The 27730-nt window shown below is 47.2% G+C and overlaps 6 protein-coding genes, 1 long non-coding RNA gene and 1 other non-coding gene across 10 annotated transcripts; 5 read left to right on the forward strand and 3 right to left on the reverse strand.

Annotated features, from left to right (window-relative positions):
* Positions 1-4886: 4886 nt before the first annotated feature.
* On the forward strand, positions 4887-5756 carry LOC9272517 (zinc finger protein ZAT8). Its single transcript, XM_015779175.3, has one exon. The coding sequence runs from the start codon at positions 4953-4955 to the stop codon at positions 5466-5468; it is 516 nt and encodes a 171-aa protein (XP_015634661.1). The 5' UTR covers positions 4887-4952; the 3' UTR covers positions 5469-5756.
* Positions 5757-6060: 304 nt separating this feature from the next.
* LOC4327381 (protein SOSEKI 5) lies at positions 6061-8851 on the reverse strand. The gene is made up of 4 exons (XM_015779753.3): positions 8383-8851; positions 8196-8265; positions 7303-8091; positions 6061-6481 (listed from the first exon to the last, which is right to left on the reverse strand). Exons 1-4 carry the CDS (start codon positions 8612-8614, stop codon positions 6337-6339), a joined length of 1236 nt encoding a protein of 411 aa, XP_015635239.1. The 5' UTR covers positions 8615-8851; the 3' UTR covers positions 6061-6336.
* A 2206-nt stretch (positions 8852-11057) lies between these two features.
* On the forward strand, positions 11058-13549 carry LOC4327382 (uncharacterized). 2 transcript variants are annotated; one of them, XM_066309944.1, is made up of 6 exons: positions 11058-11190; positions 11279-11333; positions 11430-11480; positions 12356-12447; positions 12695-12772; positions 13143-13549. In XM_066309944.1, the coding sequence occupies exons 1-6, from the start codon at positions 11135-11137 to the stop codon at positions 13384-13386; spliced, it is 576 nt and encodes a 191-aa protein (XP_066166041.1). In that variant the 5' UTR covers positions 11058-11134; the 3' UTR covers positions 13387-13549. The 2 variants fall into 2 exon arrangements, with proteins under 2 accessions (XP_066166041.1, XP_015627914.1); XM_015772428.3 differs by having other exon boundaries at positions 13172-13549.
* A 1490-nt stretch (positions 13550-15039) lies between these two features.
* Positions 15040-17124, forward strand: LOC4327383 (pentatricopeptide repeat-containing protein At5g42450, mitochondrial). The gene has a single exon (XM_015786147.3). It carries the CDS (start codon positions 15303-15305, stop codon positions 16671-16673), a length of 1371 nt encoding a protein of 456 aa, XP_015641633.1. The 5' UTR covers positions 15040-15302; the 3' UTR covers positions 16674-17124.
* Positions 17125-17504: 380 nt separating this feature from the next.
* On the reverse strand, positions 17505-18345 carry LOC4327384 (histone H2B.11-like). Its single transcript, NM_001409084.1, has one exon. The coding sequence runs from the start codon at positions 18243-18245 to the stop codon at positions 17826-17828; it is 420 nt and encodes a 139-aa protein (NP_001396013.1). The 5' UTR covers positions 18246-18345; the 3' UTR covers positions 17505-17825.
* A 404-nt stretch (positions 18346-18749) lies between these two features.
* Positions 18750-20667, forward strand: LOC136356263 (uncharacterized). The gene is made up of 2 exons (XR_010740945.1): positions 18750-18927; positions 20240-20667. It is a non-coding gene; the product is annotated as an uncharacterized lncRNA (long non-coding RNA).
* On the forward strand, positions 20116-20188 carry TRNAR-CCG (transfer RNA arginine (anticodon CCG)). Its single transcript has one exon. It is a non-coding gene; the product is annotated as a tRNA-Arg (tRNA).
* A 189-nt stretch (positions 20668-20856) lies between the features above and the next one.
* LOC4327386 (ubiquitin-conjugating enzyme E2 7) lies at positions 20857-27033 on the reverse strand. Of its 2 annotated transcripts, NM_001409085.1 has the most exons (6): positions 26829-27033; positions 26607-26709; positions 22900-22997; positions 22715-22815; positions 21835-21912; positions 20858-21395 (listed from the first exon to the last, which is right to left on the reverse strand). In NM_001409085.1, exons 1-6 carry the CDS (start codon positions 26878-26880, stop codon positions 21318-21320), a joined length of 510 nt encoding a protein of 169 aa, NP_001396014.1. In that variant the 5' UTR covers positions 26881-27033; the 3' UTR covers positions 20858-21317. The 2 variants fall into 2 exon arrangements, with proteins under 2 accessions (XP_066163080.1, NP_001396014.1); XM_066306983.1 differs by lacking the exon at positions 26829-27033 and having other exon boundaries at positions 20857-21395; positions 26462-26683.
* Between the last annotated feature and the right edge of the window lie 697 nt (positions 27034-27730).

A 27730-nucleotide genomic window follows, 5' to 3' on the forward strand; every position in this document is an offset into this window, starting at 1 on the left:
AACAAAGAGAATGAGGAATAAGTTCACTTTGGGTCCCTCTATTTGCCACCCAGTCCGATTTTCGCCCCAGGTCGGTTTTGGCTGACGTGGCGCCTACGTGGCTTGTTTGACTAGGTCTCTATCCCACGTGGTATTGACGTGGCGCTTTATGTGGCAACTATAACTCGGAAAATAATAAAAAGTGTGGCCCCACATGTCAGCTGCACACAAAAAATAATTTTAAAATGGTGGGGCCCATATGGGCCCTACATGTTAGCCTCACCCCTCTCTTCTTCCCTCTCCCTTCTCTCTCTTCTTCCCTTTCCCCTCTCTCTCTCTCCCCTTACTGGGCATGGACGGCGCGGGTGGGCGGCGGAGCAGGCGAGCAGAGTTGGAGTTGGAGCGTGGCGAGTGACGGAGAAGCGAGCGCGCCGGCCGGGCGGTCGGAGTCGGCGAGCGCCGCGACGTCGGAATCGGCCGACAGCTGAAGGTCCACGTCTGGCCCGGGCTCAGCTGCGTGCCGCCGGCCACACCGTGAACGAGCACCGGTTGGTGATGGTGAAGGTTGCCGCGTTGGCGCCGCCGGCGGCGAGGGTCGCCACCAAGGCCACGACGACGAGCACTGCAGAAGAGGCGGTCAGAGCTGACGCCATTGTTGAATATCGATCTCTCGAAGCTAGCTAGTTTATATTGCTTCTTAGGATATATCGATGTATCCGGCCGGCGGTGGCTGTATCGGGAGGTGGAAGGGGACGCGCGCAGTCGCAGTGCTACTGCTACCACCACCACCATTGGGGCTGGGTGTGCGTGGGTCGGAGAGCTCGAGGATTCCGCCGCCGGCCGATTCCGACGTTGTTGTGCTCGCCGACTCCGACCGCCCGGCGCGCGCGCTTCTCCGGTCACCCACCGCCTACGCCGCGCTGTCCGCGGCGCTCCGGTCGGGGGGCAGCGCCGACCATGCCCGCCGCCGCTGCCGGAGCTCGCCTGCTCCGCCGCTTACCCGCGTCGTCCGTTGCGATAGAGAGGGGAAGGAGAAGAAGAAGAAGAGAGAAGGGAGAGGGAAGAAGTGAGGAGTGAGGCTGACATGTGGGGCCCATTTAATTTTTTTTGTGTGCAGTTGATATGTGGGGCCAAGCTTTTTATTATTTTTCTGAGATATAATTACCACGTAAGCGCCACGTCAATACCACGTGAGACGGATACCTAGTCAAACAAGCCATGTAGGCACCACGTCAGCCAAAACCGCCTTCAAAACCGCCGAGGGATCTCGTTTGCCTGATTTTCGTAAGTTAGGGGACGGGTCGTACCTGGTTTTGCGGTCAAGCGACGAAAATCGGACTGGGCGACAAATAGAGAGACCCAAAGTGAACTTATTCCAAGAAATGACGTGTGGCCCGAAGAGAGAGAGAGAGAGAGATATAGTACAGCCCATTATAGCATTGCCGATGTGCGTTCTTCCACTAGGCCTGACGCTTCCAATCCAACCTCGTCCCTTCTCGTCAGCCCATCAATCCACCGACCTTGATGAATTTTTCGTCTCGTTTCTTCTTTTTTCTCTTTTTTATTCTCTATTGGAGTAGAGCATGTCTCTTTTTAAAAAAAACTGAGTAGAGCATGTCATGTTCATCGCTCAATTTCCACGTTCCTCTTGCGAGGGTTTTGAATTCCATGTCAACATACGTTCACGCGGTTGTTCAAGCTGCACGTGTGAGCCGCGCGAAGGTTGACCGCAGTACTGTCGAGAATTGGCTTCTGCCCTTATCTCAAAGCTCACATAAAAAAAACAGGGATTTCGAGTTCTGGATGTAGACTTGAACAAATGAAAAGTAACATGATGTTGTTTTCAAGCCAGGCAAACTATCGCTGGATTTCAATGAAAAACAAATCATGGCTGGAGTAAGTAAGATTTGCTGTTGCATATACGCGCCGCCGTCTGTCTGCCTCCAGTCTCCACTGCATCTTCCAGTGTCCAGTCTTCTCTCTAGTCTGTCTGTTTTTTCAACCACGGCCGGTCTACAAAAGGTACAAATCAAATCCACCGTTCTTGTTGGAATTGCTTAAGGCCAAATCCATTCGCAAGTCAAGCATTCAGATTTCACTATAGGCATCCAATAAAAAAAAAAGAGCATATGGGAGTATATTTGTTAGCATTCCCTTCTTTTGATCGTTTCCCCTCTTCTCTCGTACAGTACCTACCTACTTCTTTGGATTTGACTGTACTTACTGCAGAGTTGGTACCAACTGCCCTATCAACCACACTACCACAGTTGCTAAGCATCCAGAAATTCAGAATACGAGTATTAGGCGATCCCAAACCCTCCCTATCATCTCCCTATCATCTACTGTCCATGTGGCAAAAGAATTAATAAGGAGAGAGATAAAAAAATAAAGAAACTATTTCTTATACAAGAAACTATCTCTACACAGTAACCAAGAATGAAAACAAGAGGATATGTGCAGCCCCATCGTTTGGCTATTTGGTGGAATAAGCCAAACATCATATTTACAAATAAAAAATAATCTGTGAATAAAACTTTTATATACATGTTCTAAGCGATTTAAAAGCAAAGGCTGAAAAATAAACTATGATGGAAAAACTCCAAAATCAACTCCAAATTTAAGGTTGAAAATTCAAATTTTGGCTGATAAGCATAATCATAAGCGAAAAGATGAGGCCGGTGGATAAAAGGAGAGAGAAGAGAGATAATTAGATAATAATTTAATCTGAAGACATCATTCATTGGATATATAGTTTCTATGCATAAGTTGTGTTTAGTTCACACCAAAATTCCAAGTTTGTTTGAAATTGGAACAATGTGATGGAAAAGTTGGAAGTTTGTGTATAAGAAAGTTTTGATGTGATAGAAAGGTTGGAAGTTTGAAGAATTATTTTGGAACTAAACACGGCGATAGTGCTTATATGATATGGCAAGTATGAAAACTACTTGCCCTAGGGGTGCGTTTAGTTCCACGCCAAAATTGAAAGTTTGACTAAATTGAAAGTTTGAAGAAAAAAGTTAGAAGTTTATGTGTGTAGGAAAGTTTTGATGTGATGGAAAAGTTTAAAATTTGAAGAAAAAGTTGGAAACTAAGGCTGTGTTTAGTTCCTTCCAAAGTTGGAAGTTTGGATTGAAATTGGTACGATGTGACTGAAAAATTGTGTGTGTATGACCAATTGAGATCCCCTGCAGTACTGCAGCAGTACTGCAGGCTGACATGTGGGCCCGAGGGCTGTGGGGCCCACATGTCAGCTTGCAGTACTGCACATGCAGTACTGCATGTGCAGTACTGCAGACGACCTGTGTCCGTGTAAGACAGGTTGAGGTGATGGAAAAAATTGGAAGTTTGGATCTAAACACAGCCTAAAGCACTACTCCCTCCGTCCCAAAAAAAAAGGTAAACCCTGAGTTTCCATGTCCAACTTTGACTGTATGTCTTATATGAAATTTTTTTTATAATTCGTATTTTCATTGTTGTTAGATGATAAAACATGATTAATATTTTATGCATGACTTGTCTTTTTAATTTTTTTTCATAATTTTTTTAAATAAGACGGACGGTTAAACGTTGGGCACGGAAACCATCTAGGTTGGGGATGACATTAGTAGTAGTATCTCACATCAGCATGACTGACATCCACATCAGTTTCTGGATAAAGCTCCAAGTTGACTTCTACCAGTGGATTGTATATACTCCCACTCTACCCGTAACTACCTTGCCGACTTGCAGTAGCACGCGTCCGGTACGCGAGAAGCGCACTCCATCAAATAGCTTCCGGATGTACTGGCAGTATTCTGCTTTCGCCTTTCGGCACAAGAAATACACGTATGCGGAAAAAGAAAATCAACTGAAACAACAGGAGGAACAATTAAATTTCAATTCGTTCCGGAATTTTATATGCCTCGCCACACGTACAGGCGAAGTGGTCGTTGTCCCACACGCCTCACGCCCCGTGCGTGGCGCCGCACGCGTCACGTCCGCCGCCGCGCGGGTTCGCCGGTTCGCATGCTCCTCTCGCCGACGTGGTCTACACGGCCGCCGCGCGCTACACTATCCTTTCTTCCAGTAGATTTATTCCCACGATCAAACGCGCGAATATTTATCAGTACACGATACACTAGCTTAGCTCGATCGGGTGTCCATGACGACTTGTTGCACCGTCCACTGACGTGACGGAATGGCCAGTGCGTGCACTTTCGATTCGTCAAGATATGTACGTACAGTTACCAGATAGATGGTCAATGTACGCACACGATTAAGCGAGATGGACAGCCAAGTGGGATGACTGGACGGATACTCATCAACTCGTGACGAATATCCGTATCCTGCCCGTGAGCACACGGAGAGTAGTGTAGTGTTCCTTTTTCGCTCGCACACAACTGCCAGGTGACGTCGCGGCAAACGTTTCCGTTTCCCACTTGCTGATATATTCTCCTGCACTCTGTTGGAGCCAGTCGAAAACGGAAGCTCCAGGAGAAGATTTTTTTTAAAAAAAAATTGAAACGGCGGCTGCAGAAGCGAGTTCCTGAAGTTGACGAGGCTTGTGAATGATCGGCTTCTGGAAAGCGCGCAAAAGCAAGCAAACTTTTAGCCCAACCGATAAACCATGTGTGCGCGACCGAGCGCTTCGTTGCGTTCCGACCCGAGTCGGGGCACGCCACGGGTGCACATACGTGATGCACACGTACGCGAGCAGCGCGACCGCGTCACGTTTCTTCGTGGCCAAGCCTGGCGCGCTAGCTACCTCCTACCGCTACCTCGCTCGCTCATGCGGCTTGCTTGCTTGGCTCTAGTTAGTAGTTTGGCGCCCGCGCGCACCAACCTTGACGTGAACGACTCTATCACACCTCATTAGCGCATATTAACCGCGTACTCTCTATATATAAAACGAGTACGTCCGCCAACGTGAAGGGAATTTTTAGCTCGTCATTAAGAGCGAAAGAAAGTTACTTGGAATTCTTTGGTTTGTTGTAATGACAATCACGAGAGAAGAAGCGGAGAGCAAGGAGATGGAGAGCCTACGGGTGCACGCCAGCGCGCTGCTCTCGCTGTCGTCGCCTGCAGCGTCGGCGTCGCAGCCGACGTCGTCGTCGTCGACGACGGAGGGGGTGTTCGAGTGCAAGACGTGCAGCAAGCGGTTCCCGTCGTTCCAGGCGCTGGGCGGGCACCGGACGAGCCACACGCGGCTGCAGGCGAAGCTGCTGAGCGACCCCGCCGCGGCGGCGGCGGCGGCGGCCGAGAGGGACAGGGCACGCGTCCACGAGTGCGCCGTGTGCGGGGTCGAGTTCTCCATGGGGCAGGCGCTCGGCGGCCACATGCGCCGGCACAGGGGCGAGACGGGCACGACGACCGTCGTGCTCGCGGACGCCGACGACTCGGGCGGCGCCACCGTGCCGCAGCCGCCGGAGCCCATGCCGGACCTGAACTACCCGCCGCTGGAGGACGCCGGCGACGGCTCGGAGCCTGAGTTACTTAACCTTCTTGTATAAGTTGCATCGATAGATATACATGTGAATTGAATTGGCGTCTGTACATAGATATGGTGGATGGATTCTTTACCAAATTTGATCGAAAAAAAGAACTAAATTTTGGAGCGTGATGATCATAGCATGTAAGTTGTAACAAATGATTGTTAACTGTAAGATAGGAATTCTATTCATTTGTTCTCTTCTGTACAAAATTACAAATAGGTTGATTAATTAGTTGGTCGGTTGTGGTTGATTCTTTGTAAAATACCAATTTACTAGTATAAATATACTGACAGCTTATTGTTTCAATTGTTTTGCATCCTTGAAAAATCCTTGTTTCCATGATCGTAATAGGAAGTGTTCTTTCCCAACCCGCAAGAAAGTAAGAAACGGTCGATCAGAGAGGAAAAAGTGCGAAAACGCTAATCCATGGTTCCATTCCATGGAGGAGGTCAACATTTCCAGGCGTATCTGGACCTCCTAGAAGTCCAATCGTATTAGTCTGGGCTGTGAACCGATCTATTACAAACCGTGTGGGCTGTGAGCCCAAGTCACCAACTCATATTTTGTCACTTGGGCTAGACTATGTAACACTGACGCGAGCCCAATACACTAGAAGTCCAAGATTTTGATCAGTGCTTGTATTCCTAATAGATTACTTGCACACTCTCCAGAAATAGTTCTTTAGTACATAAATGATGCATTCATTCTCCAGAAAATGATATAACCCAAGACACCAGACAGTGGTCAGAGGCTAGTCACTAGAGGCATATACAGAACATAATTAATGGCTAACATATAGGAGTATCAATTTCGGAATTATCATCCCGTACAATAGGTAGTATGAGATCACCACACCGGCGCAAGCCTGAACCCAAGCCCAAACTCCTCATCCCCCGTGCCTTTTGCTCCCGTACTGCCCGTTCCCGCCGGAGATGAGGTAGGCGCCGCCGTCCTTCTTGCCCCTGGGCCTCCGCGGGATGCATCTGTCGTGCATGTCCACGGCCTCCGTCGACGGCTCCACCTTCTGCACCCTGCCATGCCGCGAGGCAGAGATAGCATACCATCATATCACCAACTCATCATCATCATATTCTCATCGTACTCCATGACGCCACACAGAGGCAGGCTAGCCTGGCTAGTAGTATTGGGTTCTTTTTAAGCAACGGCGAGCGCCGTGCAGCAGCAGATATGATGATAACTACGTTATCAGGTTCTGGGTTAGGGCTCTGGACCACGCTTAAAGCAGAGTTCAATGACTTCAAATTGCTGACAAAGGCTGGTGCTACTGCTGCTAGGAGCTCGCGTCATATTCATTAGTTACTCCGATCCCTCACCTCGTCACACACGTGATTGAGTGCGGCTTATCATTGACGCGATATGGCTCTCAACGAGCTAATCAAGGCTTTTCGATGAAGGCTCGCATGGATTAATTAGGGCGGGACGAGAATTCAAGCCCCGTCCCTGACATTCCCCATTCATCCCGTCGGCTCTGTGCGAGACAGCTCCGCGAGACCTACTTCCATTTATGAACGCAACCACTAATCAGGTACACTACTCCTCATATCTTGCATGTACAGCAATGGCATTTGCAGAGGAGTTCAGTGCCGCACTAGCAATTCTTAACTGCCGCCACGGCAGTATGGTTCAATGCAACAGTACCAGTTCATGTGTTATTCCTTACAACTACGACTCTACGAGAGATTTAGAGGCAACCATTCAACCAACCAAATGGAGTTCTAAACTGCTACGGCATGGTAACTAACTGGTCGTACCGATTTGGATACTGGCGTTGAACATTGATTTGCATTGATGTTTTGCGACTAATTAACCAGCTATGGATGGATTGGTGTACCTGTCGGCGTTGTAAGAGGATGACCGCCGGAGAACGGCAATGTCTTGGGACGTGTCGGCCGGCGACGAGCGCTTCGTCTCGACGAGGCTACCGCTGAAGTACTCCTTGTCCTCGACGATCTTTTGGCGGTAGTTCGGGATCTCGGTGGTGGTCGACGCGAGTGTAGGTGGGCGCGGTGGCCGTGGACGGTAGTGCGCGGCGGTGCGAGCCATCACCGGCGAGGCGAGCGTGCTCTTGACGGAGACGGACCCGCACGAGATGAGCTGCATGAGCACGGACGACGCCCTGGTCCTCCCGCCGCCGGTGACGGCCGCCATGACGCGTCCGTCCGCCTTGATCAGCGCCTCGAGCGTCTCGGGGCTCGTCGACGCCGTCGGCGGCGACGTCTCCTCTCTGCTCAGCTCCTCCTGCGCCGCCGCGGCCGCGGCGCGCTGGGCGTGTCTACCGCGGCTGCTGCGGTAACCGTCCTCGGTCTGCGTCGCGGCGTCCGCGGCCGCCGCGGCGGGGTCCTCGGCCTTGTACACCCTGTACTCACAAAGCTCCGACGTGTTTATTCCCGCGCCCTTCTTTTGGCGCGCCTCGCCGGTGCCGTTCTCCCACCCGGGCGGCGAGGACGTGGCCGTCTCCTGCGAGCCCGAGGAGCAGGACGACGCGGCGGCCGCGTCGAGCAGCGGGAGCTGGATCGGGTGCAGCCGCTCCGTGCCCTTGAGCACGTACTCTCGCCCAGCCACCGGGTAGATGTAGTCGTCGTCCGCCAGGTCGTGCCACACGAACCCGTTCCGGTAGCTCCTGCAATATTGCCACAACATTGAGGACGATCCCATGTCCAATGCTCGCTTGCACCTCACTGGCAAGCAAGCCACAACAAGAACAAGTTCGTGAAAAAAACTAACCTTTTGGACGCCCACGAGTACATGCGCGCCATCCCCTTGCCTCTGAGCGCGTCGAGCCGGTCGATCACATCTACGCACAGCAACGACGACGACGACGTCACGGAACGGCGGCGAATGCAGCAACAAAAACAAAAGAAAAACCGAAACGCGCGACGACGAGACGATCAAGCTGAGCACACGCACGTACCTCGGAGGTAGAGCCCGTCAGGTGAGGCGACGGCAACCTCCATGAAATGCGGGTGCTCGAGGTGCCCGTTCCTCGAGAGGTAGTACACGACGGCGGCCCTCGCCGGCCCCGGCCTTGGCCTTGGCGGCCGCGACGGCGCCATGTCGGGGCACCTCGCCTCCTGCTGCGCCTCTCGCCACGGCAGCCGCTGCTGCTCCCCTTTCCCCCTGCTGCCAGCCACCACCACTGCCATCCTCGTCAACCTAACCTACCCTTGCTGGCTGCTGCTGCTGCCCCCAGCAATAATCCCTGAGCTATATGCAGCGAGCTGCAATGCAAGGCTGCAGGCGTCGTCGTCACCGCTCAGCAGCTAGCGCTTAAAGGGCGCGAGTGCGACACAGGGGAAGGTGCAAAGGAGGGCGCAGCGGAGGCAGTGATGAGTGGCATTCAAACGATGCCAGGACCAGCTCAGCTGTGAGAGAGCTGGGGCAGAGTGTGGGTTGATGGAGGCGAGAGCAGCGATATCAGAGGATTTGTAGTAATAGAAAAGCTTCACTAGCTCTCTGGTTAGTTGCTTTCTCCTTTAGGTTCTTGAAGTCAACACACTGCTGCATTGTGTATCACTACTGATGTATGGTAGACTGTCCTATTGTTAAGTACTGGTACCTAGAGCTTAATTACCGGTGATGTTGACTAGTAGTAGTACTAATTAAGGTGTTTGCAGTGTGGGGGTGAGACCAGTGGATTAAGGGTGGGTAATTATTGTGGGGGACTCTAGAGGGTGGTGAAATGGCAGCTGGTTCGGCGCTGCCAAAGCAGTTCTTTTAAGCGAAAACGTTTGACTAACGAGGCCCACACGTATGGGGCGCGGCGACGCTGACCAAGACTAGTCGCTGGGCCCGTATGTCAGTGAGCCAATCGAGGACTTCTCCCTCTCTCTTAAGACTCTTGCTAACGCTCTGTGAGTCCAACTCCCAGTGCACTGTAAGTCCTGGATGGTTTGTTAATCTGATTGCTGTCTCTTAATGCCTGATGTGTCCGTAGACAAATAAGCCGTGCATGTGAAGCCTTGGAGCACGGGTTGGGTTTCCCCGCTGATGCTGCGAGTATTAATATTTGGAAGCATTTGCGTGCATGGGAAGGCTGCAATCCCTGTCCTGTCCATTTGGGCCTCCTTCCAAGTCCCAATTAAACTCCCTGCCCCTCCCCTGCCCTGGTGCTTTGCTTTGCCATGGCACAGAGATCAGCGACGCGACAAGTGATACTAATCCCAGCCACGTGACAGGGACCATCCTGCTGATTAACACACAGCAGCGGCAAACACCCGGCGTTAACCTAACACGGGCCATTAAGCAGCGTGACCCACCACCGCGAGGCCCCACGCGTCGGCGAGACGGCTGCCTGCCGCTATCGCACGCGAAAGCAGAGGCGAGAGAGGTGTTTCGCTTCGTCAGGGTTTTGCAGCGGAGGAGGACAAGGGGGGAAGGCTCCACCGACTACGAGATGGCAAAATGGAGGGGGTGTGTAGCCTATGGCGCGGACAGCGAGACAGCACGGCGTACGCGCGCGAAACCGGAGAGGAGAGAGGAGGCTGCGTTTGCCTCACGGAGATGGGGGCGGTGCGGTGCGGTGGGTGCCCGCCACCGCCAGCGCCACACCTCGCCGCGAGCATCGAGATCCGCGCCGGCCGGCGTCTCAGCTCGCGCTGCCGGTTTTCTTTTCACTCACATGCCGCGCTCCTGCGTCTCGATCCCGGCCGCAGCCTTCGCGCTTTGTTCTTTACCGCGCCCCGGTAATTGAAGCCTGCTGATTACTGGGGTCTACTACTCGTCTAGTACTCCTGATTACCGGACCAGTAATTCAGTACGGATTCTACTGATTCGTCTGAGGCCATGCGTGCCTACTGTCAGGTATGCAATCGATCCGGTCACGCAGCCGAGGTGTGTCGGAATTCGGAAGCGAGACGCGCGCAGCGAGCGACACCGTACGCACAGGTTCTCCTTTTAATATTTGCGTAGGTCGACGTCTGTCCGTATCGGTTCGTCGCACATGTCCCCGAACGTATTAGGTCGGGTCGGTCAGTGGCTCAGTGCGTAGGTGAAACGGAGGCTGGAAGCTTGTGCGGGTTGTGGGCTTGTGGCTGCCTGCACGGCACTGCGGATTGAATCGGGACCAGTGCGCGCGTTGAAAACATGAGACGTCTAGGTCACGAGGCCAAGAGGCGCCCCAGCACGACAAATCATCAGCGATTCGTGAACAGCAAACAAACGTAACACCTTAACACGTCATGCAGTTTGCCGACGAATTTGAGCATGCATACGCATACGCTTCACTGCTGGTCCATAGCATAGAGATCATTCTTTCTCCTGTGCTGGTCAGGCACAGCTGTAATAACGGATGATAGTTCCAGCGCAAGAAAGATACTAATGCCGCGGGCGATAGGAGTACGTACGGTGCTACATACGGGTGTAGAACTAGCGTGTTTCTCGTGTCGAGCTCACCAAAACGACCTTTTTGTGCTTGTCCTGCCTGCTTCGCTGACCTGTATAGCTTGACCTTTAGAATCTCTCGTGTTTGCTTCGCTTGGCCCACAAGCTCACGGGCCTACGAAGGAGGGGGGATTTAGTGAGGCCCACTGGGCCGAAAAGGCCGTCGGCGCGGGAGCACAAACCTAGCGGAGTGGACAGGTCCGAACCGAGTTCCACCTCCCAAACCCCTCAACCCTCGCCGCCGCCGCCGCCGCCGCCGCTCGTCGCTCTGCTCCGCCGCAGCCATGGGGAAGTTCCGCAAGCTCGGCCGCCACGCCGCCCACCGAGTATCCATGCTCAGGTACCATTTGGCCTCGATCCTTCTCTCTCGAGCGCGAGATCCGCATCTCTCTGTGTGTGTCGGAGTCATGGACATGTCTGTTCGGCAGGACGATGGTGTCGCAGCTCGTGAAGCACGAGCGAATCGAGACCACCGTCGCCAAGGTACGTACTCTCTCCTTTCCGCCTAGGATCTGGTCGAACACCTTGTAGAGTGGGGGCGCCTCGGATTTATGTGCTGGGAGTCGTGGTTGATTCCAGGCGAAGGAGGTGCGGCGCAAGGCGGATCAGATGGTGCAGCTCGGGAAAGAGGTAAAAACTGCTACCTGTGAAACATTCTCCTGTTGCCATAGAACTATAACCTGAAAAAAATTACTGTTTAGTGCCATCCATGAACCTATGTAGAGCTTTGGATTGCCGCATTTTTTTTTGCACAACCGCGCACACAGTTCTGTAGTACGAGTAACTAGTAAGCATGGATGAGTACTTGATTAGTTCCATGAGCGTGACATTTTGTTTACTGTTAAATTTCGTACAAGAGATGAATTGACTATTGAGGGATGTAGGGATGTGTCTTCACAAGAATGGCAGTATGGAAACAATTTACTCTCTCCATCTTGAAATATAAGCATTTCTGATTTTGTCCTAACTCAAACTATCCTAAGTTTGACCTTATAGAAAGAAAGCAACAATATCCACGATATCAAATGAGTATCATTAGATCCATTATGAAATATATTTTCATACTTTACCTATTAGACATGGTAGTAGATGTTAATATTCTTCTCTATACACTTGATCAAGAACAAAATTAGAAATGCTTATATTTTGGGACGGTGTGAGTAATGTTTTACATCGTGGTTTTAATCAGATTCAAATGAGTTTTCTACTTTTGTATTTTATTTTCTCTCTTCGTTATGAGATGGTTGAAATGTTCAGGTCATATAGCTAATCAATGATTGGTTGTCTGATAAATTGTCTCAAGTTTCTGTTACATACTAGGCGATCCATCTGAATGATGTCTTCTTGTTTTGGAGTCGATGCTACATAAGCCTTCCTGTGATTGTGCCATTCTGCATGTTACCTTAAACGTCTTTTGATCTGGCTGGAATGTTGCATTGATTTATTTAAGTCTATTCTTAAAGGTATTCGTCCAGAAACTTATCTTTTATTTGCATAAATTATAGGGCACATTGGATGCAGCAAGACGTGCTTCTGCTTTTGTTCGGGGAGATGATGTTGTTCATAAGCTATTTACAGAGCTAGCCTACCGTTACAAGTAAAACTCCTTCATGTGTTGTGTATCAATTTGATTTGTTTCTACCACTGTTTAAAAATATGTCATGTTAGCATCTCACATAAGGAATAAAGTAAAATGCCTACCATGGTCTTTGTACAATGCATCTAAAAGGTGTAGGATTTTATGCATCACAAAATTGTAATACTAGAACGCTATGTACTGGTAGCATAGGGTCATAATATTTTTAGGTCGATCCTAATGATTCTTTTGTCCCTTTTGAATTTAGGAACCGAGCTGGTGGGTACACCAGACTATTGCGAACTAGGATACGAGTTGGTGATGCTGCACCGATGGCATACATTGAGTAAGCTTCTCTTATGATTTTTAAAATGGAAAATTGATCAGTGACCTTTCCATTGGGTTATTAGTCAGTTTTTTTTTTGCGGGGAATTAGTCAGTTTTGTTATTCGCTTACTTTTACTTTGTGTTTGCTATTAAAAAATTACTACCATGCCACCGACTTGTTTTTGCCCCTGCTTCACGTGGAACAATCAACTGGTTGAGTATAAAATTCAGCATCATGCAGTGTTTTTTAAATGAAAGAAGCTAGCGTGCTAAAAGCATCTTCAAACCATGCAAAGTTTTTTTTTTCTAAAATGCTGAGTTTTAGCTGGCTGTGCCAGAAATATATCATCATATCAAATTCCCAGAAATCATAACTTGCTGTTTTGCAGCCCAAGTCACTCGCTGTCTTCATCTGCAGGTTCGTTGATAGGGAAAATGAACTTCGAGAAGCCAAACCTGCAACACCACAGCCACCTCAACGGTCTCCTCTTGATCCCTGGGCCAAGTCTCGTGCTAGCCAACAGTGGGCGGGACCTAAAATCAGCGAGGGCTCTAGAAAAGAAGGCTTATGAAAATAATATTCATGTGTTGAGTTCCTTGAGACTGTATTCAATTTTCTGTACTAGGCTATGAGGCACCAGCTTGTCATTTTGGAGGAGTTTTGTCACGAGATATATTGTCAATAGAATAATTTGAACTTGGCTGCTTACTTTTAACAAAGCCTGATGCCCTCATGAGATGTGTATCATGTATGACTGCAAATCATTCATTGAGATATGAAATGCAGAATTATCCATACCTGTATTATTCCCGGAAGAATATCGGTGGAGTACTGGATTTCCTATAGCTGATGTATATGAGTCCCCCTTGCCAATTCGTGATTGGGTTAGATGCTATTCGTTCTGGCTATTGTGTGTACACTGTATACATGTTTCTTTTCTGTAGACTGTAGCTACTGACTTCCTACATGTCCGGATCCTCTGACGTACTTTATTCTACGTCAGAGGGACGTTCGACCATGGATCGCCGTTCCTTGCGCATCCGACGGCAACAACCGTTTTAGTCTCGTCACTTGTCTCAGGCCCCACAGCGCAATGTCTCTGCCTGCTCTCCGGCCCATTCATTGATAGGGACAGCGGTGCCGCGCCGGCCGCCGGAGAGCTCAGGCCGCCGCACACTGCCGCCAGCGGGGAGGTCGGACTAGGACGCGGTGCTAGCGCCGTCCGTCGGCGAGGTCGAGGGCGACGGCTACGCCCGCCTTGGTGTTTGCTGTTTGTCCCATCGCACAGAGACTGCTGTTCTCGGAACCGTCGCCGGCGAAGTTGGATTGGAATCGATCTGTAGCCGATCGAACTTCCATCATCAAGTTGCCTTTTCTCATGGAAGAGGCAGCTGGTTGAAAATCTTGCTAAGGCATTCGTGCTGTCATTAACTTGTCCCAGAAACTAAGAAACTACAAGTAACCTGAAGAATAAAATTCAGAGCTAACCAGAAGAAAAGAAACCAAAACTTTGCCAACAGATTCACAGTAGAATGCGACATAGCAAGTCTACAATTGCAATAAGAAAATACCAAAGAAGATGGTTTTTTTCCTTGAAGAAGAGATCAATCGAGTGCAGATGTTAACCAAGTAAAGAAATCTCATGGCATGAAATGAAGAGAAGATGAGTAACTTTTCTGTTCTATTTGTTCCCCGTATAGCTCTCCGACGACGGTTCCGACAACAGCAGCCGCTGGGCGGAGCCATCGCCCTCGACCTCGCCGGCGGACAGCGGTAGCGCCGCGTTCCAGTCCAACCTCCCCGCCGGCTTCAGCGCGCGGCGGCCTGAGCTCCCCGGCGGCTGGCGCGGTGCCGCTGCCCCTATTAACGAATGGGCCAGAGAGCAGGCAGGGACATCGCGCTTGCGGGGCCTGAGACAAGAGACGGGACTGAAACGGTTGTTGCCGTCGGATACGCAAGCAACGACGATCTATAGTCGAACGTCCCTCTGACATAGAATAGATTACGTTAGAGGATCCGGTTCAATGTTCAGGAGATGTTGTCATTTTCGGAAGTCACAAGCAACACAACCAAAAAACGCAAAAGTATGTACGGAGTAGATGCTAGCAGCAGTGGGGAGATCATTCTCAAGCAAGAATTCCAAAATATAGCGACTCTGGATCAGATTTAGTGCATCTTCCATAAAGGATTATGATGTGTCTCATCTAATTCTTAGTTATTATATTTTGTGACGTGGTAATATTTATTATGTTTTGAATAAATACAAAATTCTTCAAGATAGGAGCAAACCCTGTAACCTGCTAGTAGTCTGCAGCACCAACGTTCTCTTCGGCCGATTCGGCGATTGCATCAGACTGACCAACAAGATACAGAAATCCTCATCCACCACATCCAAAGCGGCAAAGCTCGTCCGCTCCAAAAGGCCCGACTTTCCTGCGATCAGATGCAGCACCTTGGGGGTTCCCTGAGGACCCTGACCTAGCCCACGGCACAGCTGGTGGTGCCGTTCACACGGTTCCCTGGATCCGCCCACAATCTGCTCGACGAAATGCCGCACCGGGACGTCGTCTCGGCCACGGCGGCCATTGGCGCGCTCACCCGCAGCGGCCGGCACCGGGACGCGGTCGCCCTCTTCTCCGGCATTCTTGGGGACGGCATCGTGCCCAACGAGTTCACCTTCGGCACCATCCTGCAGTCGGCGAGCGCGCTGCGCGACCTTCGCGTCGGTGCGCAGCTCCACGCCTGCGTCGCCAAGCTTGGCCTCTGTTCCAACGTCTTCGTCGGCAGCGCTCTCGTCGACCACTACGCCAAGATGGGCTCCGTGAGGGAAGCCCAGGGCGCGCTGCAGGACACCCGCGAGCCGAACGTCGTCTCTTACACCGCGCTCATTGCGGGGTTTCTGAAGAATGGGATGTCTGGGGATGCAGCCCGGCTGTTCCGGTGCATGCCGGAGAGGAATGTGATTTCTTGGAACGCCATGATCGGCGGATCCAGCAAGGCAGGACTCAACGAGGAGGCAGTCAATCTGTTCCTGGAGATGTGTCGGGAAGGCGTCAGGCCGAACGAGAGCACGTTTCCCTGCTTGCTCACATCCGTTGCCAATGCAGGGGCGCTCGGCGTTGGCAGAAGCATCCATGCTTCTGCTATCAAGTTCTTGGGTAAGCTTGATGTTTTTGCGGGCAATTCTCTTGTCAGCTTCTATGCTAGATGTGGCAGTTTGGATGACAGCGTCCTGGCGTTCAAAAAGATCAAGAACAAGAACGTGGTGTCCTGGAACGCGTTGATCTGCGGATATGCGCAAAATGGGAGGGGGGAGGAGGCTTTGGATGCCTTCAGGAGGATGAAAGCTACAGGCTTGAAGCTGGATCGTGTTACTCTTCTTGGCTTGCTGTTTGGTTGCAACCATGCTGGTCTGGTTGATGAAGGTTACTCATTGTTCAGGACTGCCGAGATGGAGCAGCCGGGTGTATTGAGACCTGAGCACTATGCTTGTGTGGTTGATCTCTTCTCCAGGGCTAAGCGATTTGATGATGCCAAGCGGTTTCTTGAGAACCTTCCCTTCGAGCCAGGCATTGGATTCTGGAAGTCGTTGATAGGAGGGTGCCAGATTCACTGGAATAGGGAGCTGGCTAAGAGTGTCGCGAAGCATATTCATGCACTGGATCCTAAGGATACTTCTTCATACATCCTTCTATCTAATGTTTACTCTGCAGCAGGAAGCTGGCAGGATGTGTCAATGATCAGAAGGGAAATTAAAGAAAAGGGACTGAAGAGGATCACTGGTTGCAGTTGGATTGAGGTCCAGAACCAGGTTCATGTCTTCTTCAATGGAGACCGCAGACATCCAAAGAGTGATGATATTTACATGATGCTTGAATCTTGTCTGAATAGCGAGGAAGATGAGGACTGCCTTGTATGATTATCAGACACCATAAAAAAGACAGCTCGAGGAATGGCATTCCAATGAAAGCTTTTTCGGATCTTGAGATAAATATAAAGTTCTGGGCACATGTACAGCAAGCTTGTCTTTGCATATCAAGTATTTGCTTAAAGATTAAACTATGAGCCCTAACAGCATTAGCAAGAAATACTGAAAGTCTGAAACAGACCTCATAAGATTTAAGCATGGTACCTGGTAACCTGGAGATGAACAGAAATGACCACATGCAACTCTCAACTCTGGATCTGTTGTGGTGCTGACCATTTTCTTTATTTTTTGCCTCACATGATTGGCTTCTTGCACAAAGGGAAAATTGATCATATGCTACAAATACTGTCAAAATTGAATTGTTAGCGATAGAACTTTCCTGTTCAAATTTTTTTTTGAATGGAACCAGCACGTGAGTGTGCTTTTTTTTTTCCTGTTCAAATTGAAATTCCTTTGGATGAGAAAACATATTCAATCATACCGAGTGCAGAATTGCAGACTAGGAGTCTAGGACCATCAAGCTCCAGCCTCAAATGGTTTAATAGTAGACACTACACAAAGGATAGATTGTGTAGTGTGTACAAAATCACCATAATACTGGTGTCTTTTGATTTAATTTTTTCGGGCGAAATTCTCTCATTTTTGGAAAGAAATAAACTTGTTTAAATCGCAAATCAAACGTTAGCGCTGAAAACATCAGTGAAAGGAAACTGATCTGGCCACATCAACACTTGCAAAACCATGACATGAGATGAGACCAAGGATACACTTCTAAAGGCCTGTAGAGTACTTAACATGTGTTCAAAACATTCTATATTATTCTGTAATCTAAATCCCATAAATTCGGTATTATTCACTCTGATACATCACAAACTTTTTCCACTGATACAAATTACAAAATCCTCCGTAGGTAGCCTCTGCGGTCACTCATTTGACATTTCCTGCAGCCCGTTCAAAGCACAAACCACAAATTCACAGGAATTCAAGCACCAAGAGAAACACATTGAAAGTTGTGATAAGATCAGCGATTCATTTATAGCGAATTTCACCGATACTACATTGTTCCATGTGGGAAATCTAAGAGCGCTCTAAATAAACATCAGAACAGATAAACATCCAACGAACATGAACAGATCACGCGTCTTAAGACGACGTGAACTTGGTGACGGCCTTGGTGCCCTCAGAGACGGCGTGCTTGGCGAGCTCGCCGGGGAGGACGAGGCGCACCGAGGTCTGGATCTCGCGGGAGGTGATGGTCGGCTTCTTGTTGTAGCGGGCGAGACGGGCGGCCTCCTGGGCGAGCTTCTCGAAGATATCGTTGATGAACGAGTTCATGATCGACATGGCCTTGGACGATATCCCGATATCGGGATGCACCTGCTTGAGGACCTTGAAAATGTAGATCTTATAAGTTTCGACGCTCTTCTTGGCCTTCTTCTTCCCCTTCTTCTCGCCGCCGCCCTCCTTGGCGCCCGGCACCCGCTTCTCGGCCTTGGGCTTCTTCTCCGCCTTCTCCTCCACCGGCTTCTTCTCCGCGGGCTTCTTCTCCGCCTTGGGCGCCATCGGGAATTCGCTGGAGATGAACCGCGACGACGACGAGTAGAGGATTTGGGATTTGGAGGCGAGAGGTGGATTGGATTTGATTTGCTTTCGCCGTGTGGGGAATTAGGATGGGGCGGGTGGGGTGGGGATATATAGGAGTGTGGGGAGGGACGTGATTGGTGGGTTGGGTGGTGGCGCGGATCGATGAGGTGGTGGGGCTCGCGGCCGTTGGATTCGTTGTACGGCTGGATCTTGACGCGCCCCGGCGTGGGGATCCGTGATGTGGCGGCTCCGTGGGTGGGGTTAGGCGGTAAGCTGGAGTTTGGGAAGCGAAATGCAAGCGGGAAACCCGTGTTTTGGCCAAAGGGAGGAGGCGATTCGAGTTGGAATTTTTCAGGGGATTTTGGCGGGCCGCGCACGGCCCACGACGAGCATTGGGCCATAGGCGGGGGGAGACCAACCGCCGCTGGGAAGATGGTCGATCCGCCGGCCGCCGGCCGCCGGCCATCCCTGGCCGCTCGCTTCTCCGCCGGCTTACTTGCCGGCCGGTACGATCCATCCCTACTTTCTCCGTATCCACTCTACATCTCTACAGCCAGGGCCACGCCCATCGCTGGATCTCCTTCTGCGAAGATCTGGTTTAGATCTACCGGTGGCCTGACCTAGATTTGTTGAATCGATCTAACACCCCCCTGATCTGATGGTAAAGCTTTTGTCGGTTGTCTGGATAATCGTTTAGATGCTGTCAACACGCTATTTGTAGGGTTCGTGGCATAGTTGTTGATTTGAGTGAGTTTCGGTCATTTGGGTGCTATGGAATCGTGCTGGTATTACTTAGAACGGAGCGCTGAGTTTGATCTGACACGAAAATTAACCTAGGCCCGGTTGGACCTGGTAATTGCAGGTTTGCAGCGCACATGAGCATGAGATTAAGGCTCATGGCATATGGCTGTATCACAAATTCACAAATATTTGCTTTGCTTTTTCACAACAATGAGTTGCTGCTGCATGCATTTTAGTTCTCCCAGCAAACCAAAACAGTACTATCTCATCAGCTGCTATGCTTTGCTAGCCGTTAGCATGGAATGATTGTAGTGACAAAACTTTTTTTTTGGGGGCATATATGTTCCTTATTTCAGTTATTGAGTTTGGTTACCTTGCCGATTTCACTTACTACTTGTTTGTCATGTACCATCAACATACCTTTACTGGATACAGAAATATTTGTTTGTGTATAGTGCTGGTGAGACTTACTCCCTCCGTTCCATAAAAAACCAACCTAGTACTGGATGTGACACATCCTATTACAACGAATCTGGACATACATCTGTCCAGATTTGTTATACTAGAATATGTCACATCCAGTCCTAGATTCACTTTTTTTGGGACGGAGGGAGTATCTTTTAGGAATTGAGAGAAATTCACCTACAGTTTAACATGTTGCACAGTTGTGCATCCTTGTCATCCTGTGCTGTTTAATGTTTATTTATGTTGTTTGACAGTTATTTTTCTTTCAGTTTCGACAGTCTACTGTTGATGTTTGTTACCTGTATATATATAACTATGTAACTATCTCCCAAATCTTAATAAAATTGGATGGCCCTTCCTTCGGCCACCCTGGCAAAATAATGTTTATCTAGTCTGTAATTTTAAAACGTCTGTAAGTTGAAGAGTATGCATTTCCTTTTGTTTCCTCCCTATAGAAACAGTTCAATGCATACCCTTTATCCATAGTTATTACATTTTGCTTCAGTTCTTGGATGTTACTAATGCTAGCTAGAACTTATTTGCATTGGCCTTGTTAGTTGTTTCCTCTGCCTCTTGAAAGCTAGGACATGGATGCAGATGGCTTTTATGTATCAAAATTTAATTGTGTATGCAAGCCAACAACGATCATATAGCGAAGTGGATATCGCGTTAGATTCCGAATCTAAAAGTCGTGGGTTCGAATCCCACTATGATCGATTTCCCTTGGCTTTTATTTTTCCTTCTTGTTTCTGGTGTTCTGTTTTCAGCTGACAGGGACATATTGGCATCATCCACAAGGGCACGAGGTATTCAGAGTTCACTTTTGAATATGGTTGGTCCCAGAACTTTGCTGCCTTTGGAGAGGATTGGCACGGAGTGCAGAGTTCTGCTCATTTCTAACTCTTGGGAGTCTTACCATCCGGTTTTACCAGCTGCAACCCTGCAAATACATACAAGCTTGCATGCTTGGAACTTCATGGCTTATCGATTTGCCTTCTGTAATCTGCTGGTAGCAATTGTGATCTTTCTTTTTACCGGAAATGGGACCATCCAAGCAAGGTTTGCTCGACGATGGTCCATCAGCATTATCCAAAACATGAGGCTGTGGCGTGGTGTGGTTGCTAGTTTCAGAAAATCTTTTTACGTTCTACCTGTGAGACCATAGTAGATTCAATCCAGAGTTATTGTGTTCGTATGCGTTGCGTGGAGAAAACATCCGATATATATATTTGTCTGTGGTAGCTTGATTTTGGAAAATTTGCTAGAACAAAAAAGGGATGTATATCATGCGGCGTAGATTCAGTATCAGGAAACCCTTTTTTTTTTTTTGAGAACTGCAAACTAAAAAGAGTAGTAGTTTGCCTCGAGAGGAAACGAAACACGGTAAGCCAATATAGATTTATAACTGATGAATGAGTAAACTCCAGCAAGTATTTTTGTACAGCACCGAGTATTGCTCCATTTATAAGAACATATTACAAAGAACGGACTGAAACCAGTTTGCAGACATTGTGTTTCAACGTTCAACAGCTAGCAGATCAGGCAGGTGCCTGCTTATATGACGTTTGTTACGAAAATTGTGATGAGTGGCAGTATTTCAAAGTTTCTCAACGTTTACAGCCCAAGCCACACAAATACAACCAGAGCTTTAGAATAGGTGACAAACATGTCCCAGTGCTATTCAGCCTTCCTGGGAGACGAAACCGCGACCACCACCAGGCACACTATGGGAAGTACAGAGGGGGAGAAGTGAATTGCTAGTGTCAACTGACATTTGGAAATCGACAGCCAAATCATGCACATGTGACGTGGTATGGTTAACTTTCCCCAGTACTGCCGGTTTCTTCAGAGCATTTCTTGTGATTTCCTTACAAGGCGCCTAACCTTTTTCTTGAAGTCATCCCTCTTCTCTCTCCATTCCTTCTGCGCAAGAACAGTAGGCAGAAGTTCAGAACAAAGGTCCACCAAACAGCAGGCAAAATACACTACGCATTGTCCTGACTACAATTTTCTGTGTGTTTAAAAAGTCATTCAAATGTCTGGTGTGTAAATTCACAGATGTTTCAAGGACTATAGCAGTACCTGAGAAAATTCTCAGGGCTGCAACTAACCAAATAAATAGGTGAATATCTAAGATGAAAGGTACATGCAGAATCCAGTATGCAAATGTTGATAATAAAGTTAAATGGTTTTTGGACTGGAAGTTAGATTATTTTGTAGGATCTGCCAACTCTGTGTTTTCCCTATTGACAAGTACTTCAACTCTTCCCCCATCCCTCCGTGACAGATAAAATGCCATATACACCAAGGCCCAGGAGGAACAGAGTTCTCAATTTCCATAGCAAATGTTAAGTGAACTTACAGCTGCTTCAATATTTGCTGGTGATTCATCATTTGGACCAGAAAGCATCGAAATGATGCTCAGAACTATGCTCTCAACCTGTAAATGGAAAACACTCATTAAAATTACAAGAATCAGGAATATGATGATTAGACAGTAAAAAATGGCTACTTACAAAAAGCTAGAGAAGATAAACATATGATCATGACAAGATCAGTGACAAAACAAACAAGTAACTTTGCAGCATTGTTCAAAATATGACTATTATTCAAATGCAAGATTCAAATGCTACAATTACTTTTGACTTTTCAGTATACCAGAAGCTGAGTTTGATATGTCAACGATGGAATTTGTAGTGATGTTTCAAGCTATCATACTATAAATTACCGAAGGTTACACCAACTCTACATATAAGGCTTCTTATACTTTGAAGTTTGAAAGGATTTACTATCTGAACTAGATAATATCAGATGCACAAAGATTCTTATGCAAGTTTAATAACTTGCTAGTCCAAAGAAAATAACGCATTGCACTTTACAGTAACAATATTAGAGATAAAAGGATTACAAAAACGAAACTCTAGGTGGAAGGCAAAAAAGTTATCATGAATATCCAAAATGCAAAACAAAGCCATCATCATTGTTCACAATTTTAGGAAATATTTGCAGTGTGGTGTTATGCCCGTGTATTGCATTGCAGATGCTTAACAAACTCCCAAATTTGCATCACAAGCTCTTTCCTTTGTCAAAGCTTATTGATTATTTATGTAAGAAAATTCAGCAGACAATACCCTCCAGGCCTCCACGCAGAATATATGTCAAGTTGTCAACAAAATGGAACTAGTGCAGAACAGAATGAAAAGGGAAGAAATTGCTTGCATCATAGACACCATAATTCGTACCGTATGCACTGGTGTCCAACGCTCACTCGCAAGCTCATAACCATTGGGATCATCACCAGGCGGATGAAGAATAGAAATGCATACACGTCCATCCGGATAAACTGGCAATTGACCAATATTATGCTGTGTTAAAATTATGGATCATGGAGTTACAGAAACATGAAGTTACAATGAGGAAAGCTGACCATTTGGATGCCACATTTCTGAGGTAAATCTGACAGTTGGAGGACTGTTAGGATAATTCTGTGGAAAGCTCATTATTGCATTAAAGTAACCTCCATCACTGAAAATAAATGTCATTGTCACAAGGCAGTTTGAGAAAGAACAGTTTAGATCATCAAGCTAACAGCCCAAACACCAAAGATGAATAGATGACAAATCAGCAAGCACATGAAAAGGGCTCTATATCTGAAATAAGGACTGTTATCAGTTACCACTTACTAGAAGTTTAAACCATAGTAGCTAACTCATTTTGAGCTCATATCAAATGTTTACACATTTGAGATTCTGGACCATGGAACAAGCAAACCAGTAAATTCGTTTAATGTGTAAAGAATCCTTCTGTCCAAGCCAAGAAAACACCAAAGAGCGCATTATTTGAAAGTAGAAAATATATTGAACGCATATGCAAGCTCCCTGACAAGAGTGCACGATTCCATTTTAAGCTTACCGAGACTATTCTTTAGTTTTCTTTCAAATAACTAGCTGGGTGGCCCGCGCAATTGCGCGGCTAGCATCCGTACAAAACTATCTATCTTTTACATATGATTTTACTTAAAATTTGTTAAACAACTATCTCGTTGTCTTGGGACATTGGACCGAACCTTATCATCTCGGTGTTTCTACTTTTATAGTTTATAAGAGTCACGTCGGTCGCTACCACTTACTCCTTTGTCACATCTCCGTTATTTGCTTGCTCGATCTACTATTGCTTCTATTCATTCTCCTTAGAACCTTAAAAATTATATCTTGTAGTTTTTAGAGTTTATTGGCTTGTTTGGTTTCATTTTTATAATATTTAGAAGTTCCGTCAAATGCTGCCAATGTACTTCTCTACGGCCAGTCCACTATCCTCTCTTTATTAACATTGGGATTTTAAAAATCGAACATAATTATCTAGAAAGTCCCGTCAAACGCTACCATTGTACTCCTCTACGGCCCGTCCACTGCCTCATCTCTTTATTAATATTGGGATTTTAAAATTCGAACATAATTATCTAAGAAGTCCCGCCAAACCTTTAGCGGCTTTGCCAATGTACTCCTCTACGGCTCGTCCACTGCTTCCCCTCTTTGTTATTATTGATATTTTAAAATTTAAACATGATTATCATTGGAGTTTATTTGTTAATTTCTAGAAATCCTGCCAAACCATCAACGGCTTTGCCACTGTACTCTTCTATGGCTCGCCCGCTGCCTCCCCTCAAACGTTGTGACAGTGCTACTTAACAACATGTCTGTGTTCCTCCTCTTAATCTTAATTGGGATTCTATTTGGAGTTCTGTTTATAATTTTTAGATGTACCATCAACCGTCATCTACTACTTTACAGGCATGTTGTTTCTCCTTTTTATTATCATTTGTCATCATTGTATTCTAGATGGACTTTTTTTTTTGAAAATTCTATATTCTTTATTCTGGCATTTTATTTATAAATTGTATTCCTGCATGAACTCTTCTATAATTTTTAGAAGTCCTGTTAAACACCGCCACTGTACTCCTTTATGGGGTGCCCACTGCCTCTTCTCTTTATTTTCATTGGGATTTTAAAAAAACAAACATAATTATCGTGTTAGTTCAGCTTTTACTTTCTAGAAGTTCCGCCAATCCGTTAATGGCTTTGCCAATGTACTCATCTACAGCTCGCCTGTTGCCTCCCCTCTTTATTGTTTTTGATATTTTAAAAATTGTACATGATTATCATTGGGTTTATTTTTTGTTTCTTTCTAGAAGTCCAGCCAACCGCTATAACCATACCGCATAACGATCTATCCATCGTTCCCCCTCTTAATCCTCATTGGGATTCTATTTGGGTTTTTTTTCAAATTTGTAGATGTCCCATCAACCGTCACCACTCAATTTCTTTACAGGCATGACCATGATCCAACTGCTTATATTTTTTAATCCGAGAATTTGTAAGTCTTGAGAGCAAACGTAGAGACTTCTTTTTACATTACTTTATTAAAATAATAGATAGAATATTTTATTTATATAAAACTACATCGATCAATATACACCATTAAAATTTAGATCCTTTAAATACTTCACTTTTTATTATTAATATGGTGATTTCCGCCGCTTCTCAGCATTGCCCCATTCTCGGAGTATGAGCTATAACATATGGACCCTAAATACAGAGAAAGCTATTAGGGAATCTTGTTACTAAGAATTTTATTTTAAAAAAACATATTGTCTCTAAAGATTATGCGATAGTGCAAAACTTGAATGTGGTTGAAGGAGTTTGGATGCCCAGTTGTTTTGTCTCCCCTACACATGATTTTGTACAGGACGTGTCACAGTTGTGCATATTTATGATTTCTAATTTTGCTATGCAGACATGACGTGTTTGTCTCGTGTCAGTAAATTAAGTTTCCTAATTTGATTTTGATTTCAAAGGCTACTGCATAGCATGCACCAAAATTCTAGTTCCACGCTCTTTCACGTGTCCGATTCAAAAAGTCAAAGAGTCAAGCTTTTACATATATTTTGATTAAATCTCAACCCTTATAGTCTAGATTTGTTATGATCTAACGGTGTAGGTTTTTTCTTTTTCCCCGATTAATGTGAAAATTTCTAGCCTCCACGGTGAACGTGGTGCCTTCTTTTCGAGCTGTCTTAATAATATAATAGATGTGGTGTTGTAGTTTGCAACTAGTAACCACACTCATTACTCCATCTATTACATAATTAAAACAGCAGTATGGCAATTGTAATTTTACAAATAAACCTGAAAGATGCATAGCAAATGCGATTGTATATCTAATAGTCTATCCCCATTGCATTGGAAATTCAGCTAGTTTTAATTATGTCACATGCAGGTTGAGTTGAACCTACTGCCAGTTCTTCGGGTTCCTTTCCTAAAACAGCATCCCTGTACCTTTATGTTAATCCATTTATCACTCATTAGATTGGACTATTGTATTTCCAGCATGTGGTCCAATAGTGCAAACTAGCTGCTCTGGACGGATTTCTGGATTTTAAACATAAATTCTACGAAAGAAAAATCCATTCATGCACCAAACACCAGATGAAATTAGAATGTAACTTGGTTGATACATCGGTACTACTTGAAACAAGAGTGAAAAACTTGCCAGGTCAATTACCGGCAAGAAAGCACTAATAAATAAGCTGAAGCATATCTTCCCCAAAATTTTATGAGGGCATAAACTCTTACATTGAGAACATGAGCTGCCCAGTTTATCCCCATTAATAGAAAAACACAGTCAGTCTAATCGATACATAGGTTTCCATTTCCATGATGTAGTTTAAGAATCTGACCCCAGACTGTCATGAACCTTTACCCACACATATGCATATAGAAATATGCGCAATCTAAATGTGAACATGCAAACTGCCACCACTTCAACAAACCCATCCTGCAAAACGAGCTACCCATGCCTCATCCACACATCCAGTTCAAACCAAACTCATTGAAATGGGCATCAACCATGAAAGCTAGTCGTAGGACTGTGGTAGCTATGCAAACCTTCCAAGAACCTAAAATCATCGCAAAATTCAATCGGAAGCCAACCTCAAGCCACGGTTAGAAACGAATTCAAGATTCTGCCTCCAATTCGCGGGTATACACGAAAAAACTCCACTCGCATGGCATGAACACGGATGAGGCAGATGATTCATGGAAGCATGCATCGAATTGGAGAGAGAATCCAACTCACTATAGGGTGTCAGGCGGGCCGATGATTGTGACCTGCCACTCGAAGACGTTGCTGTCGTCGACTAACCCAGCCGAGAACCCATCCACGGGGTGCTTCGCGAGATCTGCACCAATCACCAAACCACAAACCCAACCCCGAAATCGATCAATCCACGGATGAAAAAAAAGGGGCGCAAACAGAACACCGACGAACGAGGACGAAGCGAGCCGCATGGATCCGCACCTTTCAGCTGCTTCTGCAGGAGGAGGCTCGCCTGGCTGATGGTAGCCGCCATGAGATCGGCGTGGCTAGGGTTTTTGCGGCGGGCGCAGGAGAATAATTCTCGGCCTCTGCAGGAAGCGGCGACGCGAATCGATAGGCGCCGTGGGGCGCCTTATTTATAGAGAGACGGAGGAGGCGACGAGGAGAGCTCGGCGAGATGAATCAGGAAAGGAAGAAGGAGAGAGAGGACGATAAGGGAAGGAAAGAGGGAGAAAATGTGGAGCAGCAGAGCAGGCGGATAAAATGGGAAGCACCGTTTTGGGTAAAGGGCTTTTCGGTTGTTTAACCGTTTAACTATGATGATGTTTTTTGTGTACTATTTCAGAGCAAGTAATAATTCTTTTAGATAAGCTTTTGTAGTAATTCAAAGCTAGTCAGATTCTGCAGCATCACGCAAACGATCGTGTAGCTTTGACATTTCGTAATTCCGTCCATTCTCGAATGCTCTCCGAGCAGGCCCAGAATGCAGGATTGTAGTACCACGCATCTGTCAACTGCTTCGGATTCATCGCCATGTACGCGCATCCCGGGGGGAATGGCCGACATGCCGCTTGTGCCATTGAACAGAGTCCACGAGCGAAGGATGGACACGGTATGGCGCCCGCGGCCAGTTGACGAATCGAGCGAAGCGCGAGCGCGGAGGGGAGCACCCCCTGGACGCTGCCGTTCGCGGTTTGGAGCACGCGACACCGAGTGGTAAACCGTAAACGCGAAAACTGAACGAGTGAGCCGACAAGATTTGGGGGGGCGTAGGCAGTCACGTCGGGTTCCCCCGCCCGTCGGTTTGGCTGCGATATGACGAGTCAGCCGCCGATCGACCGCCTGTGCTGTGCGGTGCCGTGCGGTGATTTCCCCCCGCGGCA

This window comes from Oryza sativa, chromosome 1, assembly GCF_034140825.1.
Source record: "Oryza sativa Japonica Group chromosome 1, ASM3414082v1".
Taxonomy (NCBI): domain Eukaryota; kingdom Viridiplantae; phylum Streptophyta; class Magnoliopsida; order Poales; family Poaceae; genus Oryza; species Oryza sativa.

Excerpts from the sequence above, each read along its gene's own strand:
- LOC4327382 (XM_066309944.1), top strand. The coding sequence starts at position 11,135 with ATGGGGAAGTTCCGCAAGCTCGGCCGCCACGCCGCCCACCGAGTATCC. Across the intron at positions 11,191-11,278 it reads CACCGAGTATCCATGCTCAG|GACGATGGTGTCGCAGCTCG; the intron begins GTACCATTTGGC and ends TCTGTTCGGCAG. Across the intron at positions 11,334-11,429 it reads TCGAGACCACCGTCGCCAAG|GCGAAGGAGGTGCGGCGCAA; the intron begins GTACGTACTCTC and ends GGTTGATTCCAG.
- LOC4327383 (XM_015786147.3), top strand. The coding sequence starts at position 15,303 with ATGCCGCACCGGGACGTCGTCTCGGCCACGGCGGCCATTGGCGCGCTC.
- LOC4327384 (NM_001409084.1), bottom strand. The coding sequence starts at position 18,245 with ATGGCGCCCAAGGCGGAGAAGAAGCCCGCGGAGAAGAAGCCGGTGGAG.
- LOC4327386 (NM_001409085.1), bottom strand. The coding sequence starts at position 26,880 with ATGGCGGCTACCATCAGCCAGGCGAGCCTCCTCCTGCAGAAGCAGCTG. Across the intron at positions 22,998-26,606 it reads GGCCCGCCTGACACCCTATA|TGATGGAGGTTACTTTAATG; the intron begins GTGAGTTGGATT and ends ATTTATTTTCAG. Across the intron at positions 21,913-22,714 it reads GTTGGACACCAGTGCATACG|GTTGAGAGCATAGTTCTGAG; the intron begins GTACGAATTATG and ends TTCCATTTACAG.
- LOC9272517 (XM_015779175.3), top strand. The coding sequence starts at position 4,953 with ATGACAATCACGAGAGAAGAAGCGGAGAGCAAGGAGATGGAGAGCCTA.
- LOC4327381 (XM_015779753.3), bottom strand. The coding sequence starts at position 8,614 with ATGGCAGTGGTGGTGGCTGGCAGCAGGGGGAAAGGGGAGCAGCAGCGG. Across the intron at positions 8,266-8,382 it reads TGACGGGCTCTACCTCCGAG|ATGTGATCGACCGGCTCGAC; the intron begins GTACGTGCGTGT and ends TGCTGTGCGTAG. Across the intron at positions 8,092-8,195 it reads TACTCGTGGGCGTCCAAAAG|GAGCTACCGGAACGGGTTCG; the intron begins GTTAGTTTTTTT and ends GCAATATTGCAG.